Raw genomic sequence first — 18,938 nt, forward strand, 5'->3', positions numbered from 1 at the left:
ATTTTGTAAAGACATAGGTTTGATCAAGAATTATTCACCAGTAAATTCTTTAAAAAGAAGCTACCAATATAAATTTCATGACATGTAGATCACATAGTATTAATCAAGGTTGTTACAATCGCGGTTCTATTATACGATTCTACGACTCTACAATCCAGACTAACACCTCGGATTTTACGATTTTAGTTCATAGAATCTACGTTTCTACAACATTGATAGTTAAGATTCTATGATTTGCTACCCTACCATCAGACCTCCGATCTAATTCAAAATCATGATTCGGACAACCTTGGTATTAATAATAAAAAATATTCAATTGCTTGTCTTAGCAAAATACATAAGAAATGGAGGGAGTAGAGGGCTAAACAAGGTGCAAGCCAAAAACGAGATGTACCTGTTAAAGTAATGATGTAAAAGAAATGCTGGAACTTTTTTGATAGGAAATAATGGAATTTTAGGATATCTACGTCACCACCGAATCTAAAGATGCAAACCTAACATGTGGTTTTGGCCCTGGAGAAGTAGATCCTACCAAACTTTCAAGCAAGCTTCGACATGAACTCACTGAACCTAGCCATCAAGTCATGTTATTTACAGTTGCATCGATAATTTTTGGGACTGGCTATATGCCAGTCGACTGAAATCTCAATTTAGGTCAGTATTCTTCTTCGCCCTTGATCTCTGATCTAATGTCCGTCATGTCATCTTTCACCTTCAACCATTTTCTAAAAACAGATCACAGGCACAACGCCACATCTTCTTCCTCCCGATGCCTTCTTCCAACCGCCCAACGGACCGCCGGCCAGCACCACCCTGCAGCCGACGGCGCTCCTACGCAGCCTCGCCACCCGCTCTCCCTGGAACCTACTCCCACCGCCGTGCTGCTGCCGTCCCTGACCATCCCTCTAGCCCCGATACCGACAGAGATTTCCTCAACGAACTTGCACCATCGTTGTGCTGCCGCCCCACCGTCGCCGTGTTGTTGCCCTCGCCCCCTACCAACAATAGATGATGGGGTAGCCCTCCAGCGAGCTCCTTCCTTCTCCTTCCTTCCCTCCAGCGAACTTCTTCGCCCTTCTCAAAATCAACTGATCCAAATTAGATTTCAGGCGACTAATGTTTAGCTATTGTGATAATTTTTCCACCTAAATCCCTACATCAAATTGCACTTAAATTTACTTGCTTTTTACGTAACCGCGTGGGAAATGGGCTCAACGTTACTTAAAGTTAGGCTCTCGACAGAGCCATGTTCTCCCCAAAAACCCTTTGTGGCGTGTCCAATGTCATGATAATCGGCCCCGGCCGGATCGAAGCGGGGAATAGCCATCTTAAAAATGTAAGTATGTACACCTTGAATTCATATTTAACCTAGGGTCTGTCTACGTATCAGTCGACTGAGACTTCACGAAGTCTCAGTCGGCTGACGTCACCCATGCAGATTAGGCCTGTTGATCAGCTCTCCCTCTCCTGGACTGTATTCGTCCTGGCTTCTGGGCTTTTTTCTTTATTTTCCTGTTTTTTTTGGCTGGGCTTTATTAATTTGTTTGTTCTGATGGGTCGGGCTCGCCTATGAAAATATTTTTTACCAACACATATGAAGAAAGCTATTGAACAAAAAAAGGAACAAAATAGAGCCCAGCAAATAGAGACAAGAAACTGTATGCTAAATTGAACGGTGCTGTCCATGGTTCATGGAGTTGATCACAGGAACTTATGGATGTTTTTTCAGCAAGTCAACTAGCAACTTACATAGACATCAAGTAGCTAGTTAACAAAATTCATGCATTAGCTATTTTAAAACTACAGCAAAAAAGGCATGGAGACATGGCAACACAACAAGTTAAAGATCATGTGTTTCCTAGTTAACGTCCTGTATCAACTACTAAAACTCTAGAAGAAATATGAATATATTTAGAGGTTACAAACCAGTGTAGGCAAGCCCTCCGACACTTCCGTGTACGTGATTTCTACATGATATCCTCCCTCTCCTGACTCTATATCTTCAACACACTGCTCTTTGCCTTTTGCATTTCTTTTGCTCAGGGTCGCATCCTTCGTCATCCATGTCAGTGTCTGTGCACTGTTGTATTCATAAATGTATATGATACATTAGTGTTGAAAACAAGTTTAAAAAAAGAGGGGGTAGGACAAAGTATGACAAAGAAGAAGCTAAAATCATGGCACTAGCTAGAAGAGAATTTCTACTACTAGTTTGTAAATCAGCATTTCATGGCCCCCTGGTGCACAAAAAAATGCTAGCGACACTATCTCTGGGATTGAACACATGCACATTTAAAAAAACCTGAACAGAAAAAAAACAATCTGAACATATATCCAGCAGCTACTAGTTGTGATCTATGTTATGTAAAACATTCATCCCAACACACACGCGCGCGCAAAGCCCGGGATTGGGTAGCCAGCTTTTACAAATGATTTGATGTTTGTTATCTCAAGCAGGGCTTTGTCAAGCCTACAAAAAATCTGGCTAGCGTAACAAAGACACCATCGTTGTCATTATAGTAAACAAAAACTGAACCTGGAACAGGCATACACATTGTCTCGACTCTACTTCAGGAATATACAAACTTTAGTGATTGCTTGAGTTAAAAAAACAAGTCAAAAAATATATAATCATTCCCCCGGGATCCCACAATGTCATCGCCCCTCAAACATCTCCCAAATCATGTCCACCCCTCCCCACTCCCCCGAGCAACTGATCTGCTGCTAGTATTTGAAAATGTAAGCATGCATCGACACACAGCGAAAACAGTCACCAAAAATTACAGCCCCCGTCAGCACACATGACATCACATCCATGTTGACCGCAGAAAAAAGAGAGGACTTAGTGCTACTGTAGTTAGCAAGTGTCCGTTTGAAAAAAGAGTGTTGTGGAAGCACATAAGGTTGATGCCAAGTTAAACTTAAGCAATACGCACCATGCAGATATATTTTGGTCCATTTTCATTCTTTAAACAAAAGCCTTCCTACCAAATACCACTGCTAACAATCCCTCTAATTCAGCTACAAACTCAACAAGACTATTCCTGCAAAAACTACTACACGGTTTCAGAGAACTAAAAAAAATGACAAACAAACACACATTCAGGTTAACTCAGGTGAAAAGAACTCTCTGCAAAATCCAGCTTCACCAGGGACTTCTCGACCTAAAAATAATCAAAAGAGGAACTATTTGTACTTAATGAACCCATCTCTAGCAGTACATTTGCAATTAGGATATTGGGAAAACAAAATCAAAACGAAAGTAAGGTGCAGATCCAAAAAAAACAATGCGTGAGCTTACTCTGAATAAACATCATGCTTACATGCGTCAGGTTTTGGATGGATTTGAAATTCGAAATCAAAAGCTAGTCTCACCTCTAGCTGCTTAGGTTAGTACAACAATGGTCTCACCTTTTTTGCATGACTAATGTCGGACATGCAACTGTCTCCCTTCTCCTCGTCGCCCCCTCCTCCTGACAAAACAAAGGCGAGTTGCAACCAGGTTAGAAAACATGCATATGTGGTTGGGGGCGCCGCTTGCAGTTACATGGCTAGCGTCAAACATGTAACTGCCCCCATCTCCCTGCCACCCCTCTGACAAAACAATACCTAGTCGCAACCATGTTGGAAGACATGCAATTGCAATCGAGGGTGATGCTTGCAGTTGCATAACTAGTGTCGGACATGCAACTATCCCCCCTCTCACCATCGTCCCCTTCAACAAAACCCAGTTGCAACCATGTTGGAAGACATGTAGTTGTAGTCAGAAGCGACACTTGCAGTTGCATGCCTAGTGTCAGAGATGCAACTTACACATTCCATCAAAACAAAAAGGCCAGTTGCGACTACATTGGAAGGCATGCAGTTGCAGTCCGGGGTTGACAATTGCAGTTGGATGCCTAGAGTCGAACATGCAACTCCCACTTTCCCACAAAACAAAAAGACCAGTTGCGATCACGTTGGAGAGTTGTGACCGTGGGTAATAATAGCAGTTGCATGCCTATTACTGGACATGCAACTACCCCCACCCCCCCCCCCCCCCCCGCCCCCCGACTTGCAACTACCTCACCGACTGCCTCCCTCCGACAAAAAAACAAGGCCAGTTGTGGTCGGTAGGGAGACATGCAAATGCAGTTGTGCCGACACTTGCAGTTGCAAGCCTACTGTTGGACATGCAATTGCAACCATGTTGGAAGGCATGCATTTGCAGTCGGGCTGACAATTTCTATTGCATGCCTACATGGAACTCCCACCTCCCCACAAACAAAAAGGACCAGTTGCAAGGCATGCAGTAGCAGTCCATGGTGGCAATTGCAATTGGATGCCTAGAATCATACATGCGACTCCCACCACCCCACAATACAAAAAGACTAGTTGCGACCATGTTGGGAGAGTTGCAGTCGGAGGTAATGTTGTAGTTGCATGCTTAGTACTCGACTTGTAACCCCCCCCCCGACTTGCAACTACCTCACCCCCGCCGCCCTCCTACAAAAACACAAGACTAGTTGTGGTTGGTAGGGACACATGCAAATGCACTTGGGGTCGACACCTACAGTTGCAAGCCTACTGCCGAACATGCAGTTGCAACCATGTTGGAAAGCATGTAGTTGCATGCCTAATATTGGACATGCAACTCCCACCTTCCAACAAAACAAAACAACCAGTTGCAACCATGTTGGAAGGCATGCAGTTGCAGTCCGGTGGTGACAGTTGCAATTGCATGCCTAGTATCAGACTTGCAACTCCCACCTTCCCACAAACAAATAGACCAGTGGCGACCATGTTGGGAGATTTTAGATGCAATCGGGGGTGACAGTGGCAGTTGCATGCCTAGTACTGGACTTGCAACTACCTCACCCCCGCCGCCCTCCAACAAAAATGCAAGGCCGGTTCGGGTTGGTAGGGAGACATGCAAATGCAGTTGGGGGCAACACTTGCTGTCGGACATGCAGTTGCAAACATGTTGGAAGGCATGCAGTTGCGGGGTGGGGGTGACAGTTACAGTTGCATGCCTAGTATCAGACATGCAACTCCCACCTTCCAACAAAACAAAAGGACTAGTTGCGACCACTTTGAAAGGCGTGCAGTTCGCAGTCGGGGGTGACGACTACAGTTGCATGCCTAGTATGACACATGCAACTCCTACTTTCCAACAAAACAAAAAGACTAGTTGCAACAACATTAGCAGTGGTGCAATTGCAGTTGCGGGTGACAGTTGCAGTTGCATGCCTAGCACTACACTTGCAATTACCCCCTCCCCCGACTTGCAACTAACTCACCTCCAATCTCTCTTTCCCCCTCCAACAGAAACACAAAGCCGGTTGCAGTCGGTAGGGAGACATGCAGTAATAGTTGGGCGCGACACCTGTAGTTGCAAGCTACTATCGGACATGCGGTTGCAGTCATGGGTGACAGTTGCATGCCTAGTATCGGACATGCAACTACCCCCCATTTGCAACTACCTCACCCCCTCTTTCCTCCACCACCCTACGACAAAAACACATGGCCTATTCTGGTCGGTAGGAAGATATGCAATTACAGTTGGGCATGAGACTTGTAGTTGCAAGCCAACTAACGGACATGCGGTTGTAATCGGTGGTCACAGTTGTAGTTGCATGCCCAGTATCGGTCATGCAATTCCCCAAAAAAACTAGTTGCATCCCTTGTTGGAAGGCATGCAATTGCAGTTGGGTTGTGACCATTGCAAGTGCATGCCTACTACTGGACATGCAAATGCCCTCCTCCTCAGACTTACAACTACCCTACTCCTCACCCTATGACAAGAAAGGCCTGGGAAAATACAACAAAAACCTACAAAAGCCCCTAGCTGTGGGTCGAGGGTTGAGTTGGCATTGGGTCGGGCCCCCAAGGGTGCAAGTGCAACTACAAAATCCCGGGGAAAAGCTCCCGGGTTGTGAGTCAAGCGTTGACTAGCAACTTGGGCACCTACAAAATCCTAGGAAAAAGCTCCCAGGATGTGAGTCAAAAGGTTGACTTGCAACTCAGGCTACTACAGAAATGTATGAAAAAGCCCCTAGTTGTGAGTCGAGGGGTGACTTGCAAATTAGGGGCAACTACAAAAACCTATGAAAAAAAATCCTAGTTGTGAGTCAAGGGTTGACTTGCAACTAGGGCAGTTACAAAACCTATGAAAAGTCTCCCTAGGAGCATGTCGATACTTGACATGCAACTAGGTCGGGGGCTTGGGGTGCAACTACAAAAGCCTACGAAAAACAACTGTGAGTCAAGGGTTGACTTCCAACTGCCCCCCCCCCCCCCCCCCCCCCCCCACACACACACACAAACTATGAAAAAAGCCTAGTTGAGTGCCAATAGTTGACATGCAACTGGGAGCAGGGTCCCAGGGTGCAACTACAAAACTACAAAAAGCCCCAAATTAAGAGTCGAGGGTTGAACTGTAAGACAATTATGAGTGTTCTATCAAACTGTCATTCCTAAAAAAACCTCTCCAGGGAAAAAGAATGTAAAATGTGTATTATAACAAAAAAGCATAGTAAAAAATCTAACAAAAACAAGTAAAACAATTTCAGATTTTTACTTGAAGTATACCGAAAACAAAAAAGAAAAGCTGAAAACTGGAAAACATGTACATCCTTACTTGAAAAAATGCAGTTCAGAGTTACAAAAACTAAAAACCCTACAAAAAGCTTAAAGTTCATATTTTCAGTTCAGATTTGAATTATGTATTTGGTTTGCCACAAACGTCACCTTCGCTCCCATCATGTTGTTGAAACGGACCCTTTCATTGCATGGCACAACCTATTTTGGTTGAACACAAAAAAGCAAAGAACAAAAGTTAGTAGTGGTGTCATGACAAAGACTAATATAAAAAGAAACAAAGGATAAAAAATGAGAAAATATATTAAAAAAAAAGAAGCTAGTGAGTTACCCCTGCGTTTTTGAAGTGCTCCTATACATACATGCTGAAACCGCTTCCCTCACTCTCATAGTTGCAATGGTTTAAACAAACTCCACAAGCCATCTCCTGTGCGCATAAAAAAGAAGCAAAAAAGAAAATAATTAAATGGGTAATTCACTAACAACACAAATACGAAAAAAAATTAAAAAACTGGATTCAGAAAAGCATAACTAGAAAATGAATAATTGCAAAACATCTGGATTTCAGCATTTATTCCTGTAGGTTTATGACTGTGTGAACCCAAACCCTGCTTACCAGATGCTAAGTGCCATTATTTACACAACAAAAAAGAACTACTCCTGCCCCTAATTAATCTAATGCGCCATTATTTGCTCGCACATGCCCCTAGTAGCAGTGGTGACAAACTACTAGGGGCATGTGCCAGCAAATATCCCTGCTGTGTTAGCACTCAGCAGAAACAACAGCGGGATCAAGTTGTCAAAAAAAAAGAATGACTAGTAGAGGTTATATCCTAACAAAAGGTCAACTTAAGCACCCTAAAAACACATGCTCCTCCTGTATAGAAGCGTGGAAGAACGGGCTTAATTAATATTTGTTCTCCTGCAAACGAAGTCCCCTTGATTTAATGACTCTCAAAAAGTCATAGCATAAAAATAGCAGTACTGGCAGTACTTTTGCTCAATACTATTCCAGATCTTCTCGGCCAAAGATCCTAATTAATCTCTAAGTACCTACAAAGCAAAAAAAGATTAGTAGTACTCGTAGTACTAATTATGGTCCTACACATGTATAGATCAATCAGGTCAGCTCTAGTGCTGTTGAGCTTTTGCACCTGCACAAAACTGTAAAAAACCAGTACCACACCAGAAAAATGGGTTTGAGTAAAAATATGAAAATTTAAAAATCAACATGCCACTGCTAGTGATGGGTTCAGTAATCATTATCTTGATTCCATAGAAAAAATTAGAGCATGGTACTGATTCTAGGGTTCAGCAAAATCTGAAAAACAAAAAAAATGATACTCCTAGAAAATACGTTCAGTAATCATTCTCTTTGACTCCTTAGAAAGATTTGAACATGCTATTGATTAATAGGGTTTCAGCAAAAATCTGAAAAAACAAAAAAATACAAGCCCACTCCTAGTGATAGGTTCAGTAATAATCTCTTGTTTCCAGAGAATGGCTTCAAAACAAGCTACTGATTAATAGGGTGTCAGCAAAATCTGAAAAAAAAACATGTCACTCCTAGTGATAGGTTCAGTATTAATCCTCTTGTTTCCACATAATGATTTAAACATGCTACTGATTGCACAGGGGTTTCGGCAATCTGAAAAAAAAATCAAACAAAAAATGGACGCACTACATACCACTGCTTGAAGAAAAAGGACACGAAAAAAGGACTAAATCTGGGAGGGATTCCATGCTTCAAGCTAGTAATCTAGACTTGATCCAAACAAAAAAAATGGAACCCAATCCCCTCAGATCTGAAGCAGAGCGCCAACAAAGAAACAAAAAAATTGGAGGAAAGAGGGTAACACTTACTCCACTAGCAGCATCGCCCAGGCTCTCGCTGGCCGTTCAGGAGCAAAGGCGATTTCTTTCGTTCCACCGCAGAGATCTTTGGCTTTTTTGACAGAGAAAGAACAGAGAGATAGAGGAAGAAATGGACTGATTACTGGCCACGGGGTGCTCTCGGCCGCCGCTTCCCATTCCATTTCTTTACTGCGGCCAGAAAAACAAGACAGTAAAAAAAAGAACAAACAAACAAAAAGGCCCACCCTAGCACCTGTCCAGCCCACAAAAGGCAAGCGCGATGACGCTCTGACTAAAAAAAAAGAAAAACGGGCCGGTCGGCGCTTTATATAGGCCAAAACATAGGATAAAGCACCCAACACGAATCTTGAAACGACCAAAGCATCCAATGGCTAGCTCGTCGACTGAGACTTCTCAGTCGACTGAGATTTAGCAGTTCCGTTTAACCTATGCCTAGCTCGAGTATATACTGCTAATTCTAACCAACGGCAGCTGCCGCTGCCTTCTTCTTGTACTTGAAGGTAACGGCGAAGAAGACGTACACCACAAGCTCGAGCGCGCTGAGCGCGGCGATGAGCCAGTAGAAGTAGTCGAGGTGGCCGCGGTTGAGATTGTTGGAGAACCAGCTCGGCCCCCTCTCCGACGTCCACTTGTCGATGCCCGACACGAGGCCGCTGCTGATGAAGCTGCCGATGCCGAAGATGCTGAGGTAGAGCGCCAGCCCGATGCTGCGCAGCTTGTCGGGCACCTGGTCGTAGAAGAACTCCTGCAGGCCGACCATGGTGAACACGTCCGCCGCGCCGAACAGCACGTACTGCGGCACCATCCACCACAGGCTCATCGGGACCGGCACCCTGGGCAGGTCCGCCAGGCCGGCGTCCGCCGCGATCCGGAGCCGGCGTGTCTCCACCAGCGCCGCCACCACCATGGACACGAGCGAGAGCACCATCCCGACGCCGATGCGCTGCAGCATGGTGATCCCCGAGGAGACGCCCGTGCAGCGGCGCGCCAGCGGCACGATGGCGCGGTCGTAGATGGGCATGAAGACCACGATGGTGATGCTGATGAAGCTCTGCAGCGCCGCCGGTGGCACCTGGACCCGCTTGCCCACGTGCCGGTCCAGGGTCGCCGCCTGCTTCGTGAAGAACGTGGACGACTGGGAGAACGCCACGGCGTAGATCAGGCACGTCGCCCAGATCGGGAACAGCCGGAGGACGCCCTTGACTTCCTCGACGAGGTCCGCGTTTCTGATCACCACTCCCTGCTCCTCCTCGTCGACCTGAGCACTGCAAATTTTGGTGAAAGCATATCAATGTCCACGTCGGGTTCTTGCATTCCATCGACCGAACACGCTGTCAAACACTTCGAATTACCTGTATTCCGGCGCCTGTGTTGCGGGTCGACGGCCTTCATGCGAATCGGAGACTGCAAGGGGACTCGACTTCCGCCGTCTGCTCCGCCACGCCCCAAAAGCCTCGCCGGCACGAGCAAACAGGCTCCGCTGCTTGCCGTCGGAGGCGTAGTAGCGGTACGTGGGGGCGCCGAGCAAGAAGACGGCGAGTGCGCAGAGCATCACGACGCAGGGGATGCCGAAGCCGAGGCCCCAGCCGATGTTGTCCTGGATGTAGCTGAGGAACACGAGCGTGACGGCGGTGCCGGCGCATATGCCGAAGTACCACCAGTTGAAGAAGGAGCTCCGGGAGACGGCCTCCCGCGGGTGGCTCGCGTCGAACTGGTCGGCGCCGAAGGCCTGGACGCACGGCTTGTGCCCGCCCTGCGCCAGGGCCACCAGGTAGAGGGAGGTGTAGAACGCGGCCATCTGCAGACCGGACGGCGGCGGGCAGGGCGTGCCGCCGTCGGTGTTACTGCATTTGTGATTGCCGGGGGAGAGCAATGTCGAGAGAGCCAGCATTCCTAAACCCTGCACGCAGTTTCAGAGTGAGAAATTTAGAAATGTGATGCATACGATCCTGTCTCGTGAATCAAACATCGGAAAAAGAAGAGCAGAGTGAAATTGCGTCCTCCCAAAATTATACAGTACTCCTTCCGTTCATAAGTATACATCTTTTTATAGATTCCAATATAGACTACGGAGCAAAATAAGTGAATCTATACTTTAAAATGCATTTATATACATTTGTATGTAGTCTTTATTGAAATCTCTGAAAGGTCTATATTTAGTAAGAGAGGGAGTATAAGATGTTTATAGACAACAAACCGAAACAAGTGAACAAAAACACAAAACCGTCTCTATATACTCCCACCGTCCCATAATATAAGACGGTTTTTGCCACTACACTAGCTAGTGGCAAAAAACATTTTACACTATGAGATGGAGAGACATCAAATTCAAGAATAGTTAAAACAATCCTATATTTGTGAATAAAGGGAGTACTACTTATTATTATTCATGCCTCTTATCAAGCGAGGCCTGGGCCGGTCAAGCACTGCACCTGCCGCGTGTTTTTTTCTTTGTAGTTTTCTTATCGGTATTCACTGTTTGCATTGATTACTTTGGGTCTTTTTATTTTTCTCTGTTTTCTCGTTTTTACTTATTTTTAAAGTTTTCTTTGTTTTTTCTTCTGCTTTCATCTGGTTTGCCCTTTTAAAAAGATCAACACAGGTCTGCAATTTTTCATACACAATGTATATTTTTGATGAGAACATTTATTACTCACATTTAACATTTTTTAAGTTCATGATTAACATTTTTTTCAGAATGTATGTTTTGATATCTATTTTTACATACACATTATACATTTTTTATATATGTCTACAATATTTTTTGCACGTTTAACGTTTTTAATACATAATTATAGTTAAAAAAACATGTTTTGAACATTTTTTCAAAGATGTTTTAAAACATTACTTCAAATGGTATAAAATTGTGAACTATCAGATTTTTCACATCGTATCAAGAGATCTTAAATATGTCACAAACATATTTTTGAAACTCATGAACATTTTTTAAATGTAACATATTGATATGAAACTTTGTTTTTGAATTACAAAAACATGTTTTACATTATATAAACATTTTTTTACAATTATGTAGATTATTTTTGAAACATGTGAACATTTTTTATATGTCAGAAATAGTTTTTTGGAATACTATCAACATTATTTTACAATTTCGCTAACAAATTGTTAAAGCGCGTTAACATTTTTCTTATTCATACTTAACATTTTCAAAAGGGTAACTAAACTTTTTTGTTGGAATATATTTATTTGGAATGTCGCAAAATATAAACAGAAGTGAAAAGAATGAGACCGGGCAACTAACACTATTGGGCAGGCCCAATTAGCACGTTTCCTAAGGCAAGAGTCTCACTCTAAATGAGACAAAGACGCACTGTTTGACGAAGTTTACCCTAACCAAAATCCCATCAACAAGCAATAGGTCACCTACTTTCTCCTCTGTCCCAATAAGAAAAAAACAACCCCCCCACTCAAGAAGAAACAGACAGACTATATGTTCGACCGCCTGATTTTTTTCCGCGTTAGTTGACTTCCCCAGAGTATGTTTCTTCTCCTCTCTTTTTCTTTCTCTTGCCGCAGAGTTGTTTTGATGCCAGTCGTGCTGCCTGCCACCACCACCCATGACCGGCGGCCCTGCCACGTATGCCTCACCGCCCCAGCCTTCCTAAGTTGTCTGTCGTCGCTCCCGACCACCCTTCCAACCTTGTTGTCTTCCGGATTGGATTTGAACCAATCAACCTCGGATTCCTCTCTACTGGTGAAGCCATTGCCACACGTCCCCGGCTTCTGGTCACTCCCGGTTCGGCCTAACCGCGGCACTCGAAAATATTATGGGTTGGGCAAGTCCACGTTGGCCCTTGAGAAGCTTCGGCATTGCTCTCACCAATCATATTTTCAAGCAGCGGCGGAGGCACATGGGGGGCCCAGCCAAGGCCCGGGCCCACCCCAACATCTTAATTTCCTTGGAAATATGCATATAAACAGTGACATTTTTTTACTGTTACCTACAGCCGGCCCTCCCGAACATCCAATTATATGCATTCCTGCCTCCGCCACTGTTTTCAAGCACCTGTTGCTCAACTTTTTTTTTCAAGCATCTTACATATAGCACACAAAATGCAAAAGAAGGGAATATAAACCCTACTCCGTTAAACACAACGCATCAGTGGACACTTGGATGAAAGAAGTTGGATTCCACCACAAATTTCATGTCCGATTTTTCACCATGGAAAATCAAATATTTTTCATGTTTGCAGCGCCTGAAATATTCTCAATCCACTTTCTGTTAGACAATTGTCGTGCTTACAAATTAAAATTGTCATCACGACGCCAAAATAAATTTTCATTAAAAACGTCCGATTTTTTATGTCTGAAAATCTGGCGTGTTTCCGAAGAAGCTTGTGCAACTCGTGGACGTGGACGTGTGCCGCCGGTGAATGTTATCTTTCCTCGAGTAGTCCGCATGTGCATGCACCCTCGACCACTCAGCTGTCATCAGATTTGTGACCACTCGCCCAATCTCAACAACCCAAATAATTCACCATAATTTAACATCCAACTTGCGGTCAAATTCAAGCTAGAATCTATAGCGAACTGGACCAGAATATCTCAGGCGCTGCAAACATAAATGGCCACGAGCCCACGACCGATTCAAGCACGCCACCACCGAAATGTCCGACTGACACTGGGTCCGGCACCGTGAACTTCTGAGGCAATGGTGGTAATTGCTCGAGGCAAAAAAAAGAAATGACTGGTTTTGCGCCGGCCGTTACGTGCGTACCAGGATGTAGAGCAGGGAGGCGATGAGGATGGTGCGGTAGCGGCCGAGGCAGGAGTCGGCGAGGGCGGCGCCGAGCAGCGGCAGCAGCTGCGCCACGCCGTTCCAGGCGTTGATGGCGGCCGCGGCCTTGGCGTTGCTCTCGCCCAGCGGCCCCGTCAGGTAGCTGATCAGGTTCGCCGACACCCCGTAGAACGAGAACCGCTCCGCGATCTCCACCGCTGCACCCCCCCGTTCCGATCCCGATCATCACCACGCACACAAATCTAAACGAAATTGTTGGGCTGCTGCATGTGTACTGTACTGTGTATGCACTTGCCTATGATGAAGAGCGCCGACCGCCAGCGGCCGGTGGAGGCGCGGGGGGCCGGCCGGCCGCGGTGGTCCACCGCCGCGACGTCGATGCCGTCGTCTTCTTCCGTCATGCCGTCGCCGTCGGCGCGCGCGAGCAGAGGGTCGGAGTCGGAGCTGGAAGGCATCGTGGCTCTATATGGAACGGACTGATTCCGGCGCCAGGAAAATCAGGGTAGCCGGAGCAGAGCTGGCGTTGACGCCCGGTAGTCAGAAAATACGGCGTGGGGGCACGTTGTGGACGGACGATCTCGCACGCCAGTCGAGGGAGATCGCGTCAACGCTCGAGCGGCCGGTGCTGTAGCCTCGTCGGCGGCGGCTACCAATTAGAGTGGGAGTAAGGAGAGGATAAATGGCTATGGCCGATGAACTGTGGGTATGATATAGACTCCAGGTAGAGAGGGGCGCATAGAATACGGATCCCATCGCCATCGCGTCGCCACATGGGACAAACGGGCGGCCACATGCGGCGGCCAACTGCACATGTGCAGGGCTTGACACCGTCTCTGGGTCAGCTCGGACCACATATGGAAGCCCGGTAAGTAGAAAAGAAATGCATCCTGAATCCAGTTTGTACAAAACCTAATCTTTTTGCAGATGATAGGGAGCGTCAGTGCTATATGTCGCCCATACGAATTTCTAGTAGGAACCGCCTACAGGTGATAACTAGTGGACCGGCCTATTAGCGCGGTTTGCTCGCTCCGCGCTGTAGGTTCGAACAGCTACGGTCACGGTGTACGTTTTTAGAGCGCACGTGAAACATTTTTCTCATACACGCTGGCAATTTTTCAAATGCATGATGTATATTTTATTAAATACATGTTTTGAACACATTTCGAAAACATAGTGATATTTTCTAAATACACATTGTATATTTTTAATGGCAATAAAAAATTAAAGTGCGCAACATTTCTATACATAGTAGAAACATCTTTGAAAAGTGCGCAACTATTTTTACATTGTGTATAGCATTTTAATAAACTTCAAGAACCTTTTTTTTTGAAATGCATGAATATTTCCGTAAAATGCAACGTATATTTTCTAATGGTATGGAACTTTTTTACATTATAGAATTTTTTTAAACGATCTCATATATTATTTTGAAATGCGGGAACACCTTTTATTGTTACAAATATATTTTTACGCTATCAACATCTTTTCAGAACGGCACTAACATTTATTAAAATTCGTAGTTCTAAATTTCTTAAATAAATTTTTGTTTTCTAAATATATGCTTTTAAATTATAACTAAAATTAGAAAAGATAAACATATTGTGTGACACCAGCATGACAACCCACGTCCAACTGGGCCGACCCACCACCACGCCTTGTAGCCGAGGCACCCGTCTTCTTCCTTGCAGTAGGCAGCACAATCATGCCCAACAGGGAAACCTCTACTGAAGCATTGCTGTGGCCCCAAATCACGCAAGGTGGCACTTCAGTCGCGAAGGCTATATCTCGCTTATACTATGAGTATAGCTTCCGTCTTGTTGAAAGTTTTTCTACCCCCCGTCTTAAACTCCGTCGGCCCGTTTAATTTTTTTTTTCGATCGTCAGCAATCGTTGTTGCTTCGTTGGTGATTTTTTAAGTCGATGTCTTTGTTCGGTTGTTACTAGGTGGTGTTGATGCGTTTGTTCAATTTTTTTTCCTTTTCTTCTTCGTCTTTTCTATTTTTTGTTTGGTTTTCACATTTCTTCTTAGGGTTTTCCCTCGTTATACTTTGATTTTTTCTTCCATTTTTTCTTTCTTTCGTGGTTTTCATCGTTTTTCTTTTCTTTCTCATTTTCCTTCTTTTTTTTTCTTCTGTTTTTTGTTGCTTTCTTCGATTTCAACGGTTTTATTTTGTTTTTCTTTGTTTATTTATTGGTTTTCAATGTTCTTCATTCTTTTTGCACTTGTTTCTTCGGATTCGTTTTTTGTCTCCTTTTTTCTTTAGTTTCTTTTTTGGATTTCATTATTTTTATCAATTTTCTTTGTTTCTATTGGTTTTCATTCTACATTTTTGTATACGCGAAGAACGTTTTAATACATGATTAATATTTTTCAACTACAAGTTTAACATTTTTTAATAAATGATCAACATTTTTATACATATTTTAAACATTTTTCAAGTGCTTCATTAACATTTTTCATCTGCAAGATTAACATTATTTGAATACATGGTTAACATTTTCTCTAAACACATTTCAACATTTTTGTATGGTAGATTAACATTTTCGAACACAGGGTTAACATATTTTTTAATACATGTAACATTTTTCAAATACAAGTTTAACATTTTATGAATACGTGTGTCAACATTTTTTCTATACACATTTAATATTTTTAAAAAATTTATTAGTATTTTTCAAATACCCATTTAATTTTTTTTAAAATGCTTGATCAATTTTTTCAAATACGTGATCAATTTTGTTTGTGCATACTATATATATTTTGTATAATTTTTCATATACATGAGAAACATTTTATTTATACACATTTAACATTTTTAAATGCTTGATTACATTTTTCTAAATATTTTATTTAGTTTTTTTGTAATATACATATTTAGAATATTTGAAAGTACAAAAGAAAGTTTAAAAAAGTAAAAAAGAAACAACAAGGTCATGGCCTTCCGCGCGCCTGCGCCGGTCAGTTTATGTAAGACCTGGCACGAGAGGACACTAGGTCTCATTATAAGCAATATTTTTTTTGAGAAAAAAACTATATAAGCGATACATAGTGCTGCCCCCACATCGTCTGCCAACTTGTTGCCAAAGCGCCGGCACGGATGGCCATAGGTCACGGCCCAAAATAGCACTCCATCGCGCTTGCTGCTCGCTACTGGCCCGATTGTGTGTGTGTGTGTGTGTGTGTGTGTGTGTGTATGTGTGTGTGTGTGATTTTTTCGCAGGCTAATGTAAGTTCACTCGCTACTTAGAAAAACAAGCTACCATTTTATTATGCATTCAAGAAAATCACGAACTTGATTGCTTTCAAGGGTTTTAAAACATTCATGAATTTTACAATGTTAATCAAATCAAAGAAAAGTTCATGGATCTGAAAGGTTCACTGATTTGAAAAATGATTCATTGATTTGAAAAAATATTCACAAAATATAAAAATGTTCTAGAATTTCAAAAATATTCTGGAAATTGAAATATGTTCACGGATTTAAAACTTCATGAAATTTGGAAAAATGATCACAAATTTTAAAACATTTCATGGTTTTTTAAAATGTTAATGAATTTTAAAAATATTCATGAATCTGAAAAATAATCATGGATTTAAAAATAATTCACGAGTTAGGAAAAAATTCATGAATTTGTAAAACTTCGTCAATTTTAATAAGTTCATGAATCTGGGAAAATGTTCACGAATTTTTTAAAATGGATCTAAAAACTTGACAATTTTTTGAAAAAAATCATGAAATAAAATGTTTTCAAATTCCAAAAAATATTTGAAAATTTTAAAGAAATACATGTTAAAAATGAAAAGGAAAACGAAAAATTTGAGAAAAGCACGGAGAAAACCAAGGGATTCCCAAGACTATGAGAAATAAAACCGTACATGGGTTGGCCCACATGGGAACTATTTTATAGAAGGTTGTGAGCGCTACCTAGCGATTTGCTACTATTTCGCCCTATAAGTGCAAAATAGGATTTGCCCCAAATTACCAAGTTGTCCAATTGAACGTTAAGATGGTTCTAGGACCACACCCAGTATGGCATGTTCAACCTTCTGAAGCAAGTTTAGATGTGAATAAAAGGTTGAAAGGTTCATCTCCATAAGAAGGGCAGGCAAGAATGGTAAATATGAAAAAATGGTGATATTTTTGTAGCAATTGTGGTCTTCTTGGGCACCGGTACGTAGCACGGGTGAGCATAACAACACCAAGTTCGAATGGAGTCATTTCATATTAGCAGATGAAGGGAGAAGTCGCATGGGGTATGGAGGTGGTCGAGGAAATGGAAATCACATGAGTGCTGGAAGAGGAAGGGGAGGTATGGCTTTTGGCTGAGGTTTTAGAAGGGGTGTGAACCGAGATGATCTTTGGGAAGGAAATAGTAGTGAGAGCAAGTCATGTGATGGGTAGGAGAGTTGGAGGTGGAATGCGGCATACACTCATAAGAAATCGACTGAGGATCAAATATTTTTTGCATCCAAATTATATTGATGTAAATATAGATGAGCAGATGACAGGGTTTGGAGGTTGACTAGAATGTATGGAGAATTCCGATGTGGGGGGGGGGGGGGGGGGGTCGGAAGTATAAAACTTAGGAACATTTGCAGACTCTTCACGCGCACCATAACTTGCCCTGGGTGATTATTGGAGAACTTAATGAAATTCTTTATAATGACGAGAAGGAGGGAGGATCCGAGTCCCGGATCTTATATGAATGCATTCATGAGTATAGTAGACTCTTGTGATTTTAATGATCTTGGTTATGAAGGCGGAATATTTACCTGGCAGCGAGGAAATATACATGAGCGACTTGATAGAGTTGTAGCAAATACTGAATGGAGGCACATGATGAATGATGCTACCCTTATAAATCTCCAATAGAGTCACTCTGACCACCGAACTTTTTTACTAGTCACCGATCAGGCGAGTCTGATTACCCAGAACGAACCAATGTAAAGATTTCGAGCAAAGTGACTGATACGTCCATTTTGCATCATGTTTTCTTGTTGTTATTTATAATGTTTTTATCCATAATAATGCTTTTTGGAGTAATTCTAATGCCTTTTCTTTCATAATATGCAAGGTATACACAAAGAGGAGAATTCCGGCAGCTGGAAATCTGGACCTAAAAAAGCTACGTCAGGCTACCTGTTCTGCACAACTCCAAATGAGCCGAAACTTCACGAGGATTTTTATGGAATATTTGAGAATTATTGGAGAAAATAACTACCAGAGGGGGCCCACTAGGTTGGCACAACCCATCTGGGCGCGCCAGGGAGCCCAGGCGCGCCCTGGTGGGTTGTGCTCACCCAGCCCCACCTTCGGTGCCCATCTTCTGGTATATAAGTCATTTTGACCTAGAAAAAATAAGGAGAGGACTTTCGGGACGGAGGGCCGCCGCCTCGAGGCGGAACTTGGGCAGGAGCACTTTTGCCCTCCGACGGAGCGATTCTGTCAGAGGAACTTCCCTCCCGGAGGGGGAAATCATCGTTATCATCATCACCAATAACTCTCCCATCTTGGGGAGGGCAATCTCCATCAACATCTTCAACAGCACCATCTCCTCTCAAACCCTAGTTCACCTCTTGTGTTCAATCTTGTTACTGAAACTATAGATTTGTGCTTGTGGGTGACTAGGGGCGTGTTTGGTTGCCCGCATCGAGCCCAACCAGGCCCGCGCGGGATGTGTGTGGGCTGTTTGGTTGTCTATTTTTACTATTGGGCCTGCATCA

The 18,938-nt window shown here is 43.3% G+C and overlaps 1 protein-coding gene across 5 annotated transcripts; it reads right to left on the reverse strand.

Annotated features, from left to right (window-relative positions):
- Nucleotides 1-1,643: 1,643 nt before the first annotated feature.
- LOC125519497 (protein NRT1/ PTR FAMILY 5.10-like) lies at nt 1,644-13,965 on the reverse strand. 5 transcript variants are annotated; one of them, XM_048684299.1, is made up of 10 exons: nt 13,509-13,965; nt 13,193-13,410; nt 9,807-10,354; nt 8,976-9,719; nt 8,443-8,622; nt 7,574-7,632; nt 6,911-7,006; nt 6,730-6,780; nt 3,412-3,473; nt 1,644-2,080 (listed from the first exon to the last, which is right to left on the reverse strand). In XM_048684299.1, the coding sequence occupies exons 1-6, from the start codon at nt 13,666-13,668 to the stop codon at nt 7,614-7,616; spliced, it is 1,869 nt and encodes a 622-aa protein (XP_048540256.1). In that variant the 5' UTR covers nt 13,669-13,965; the 3' UTR covers nt 1,644-2,080; nt 3,412-3,473; nt 6,730-6,780; nt 6,911-7,006; nt 7,574-7,613. The 5 variants fall into 5 exon arrangements, with proteins under 5 accessions (XP_048540256.1, XP_048540250.1, XP_048540254.1 ...); XM_048684293.1 differs by lacking the exon at nt 7,574-7,632 and having other exon boundaries at nt 13,509-13,964; XM_048684297.1 differs by lacking the exons at nt 3,412-3,473; nt 7,574-7,632 and having other exon boundaries at nt 13,509-13,964.
- Nucleotides 13,966-18,938: the final 4,973 nt, after the last annotated feature.

The sequence above is a fragment of the Triticum urartu genome, chromosome 1 (assembly GCF_003073215.2).
Source record: "Triticum urartu cultivar G1812 chromosome 1, Tu2.1, whole genome shotgun sequence".
Classification (NCBI taxonomy): domain Eukaryota; kingdom Viridiplantae; phylum Streptophyta; class Magnoliopsida; order Poales; family Poaceae; genus Triticum; species Triticum urartu.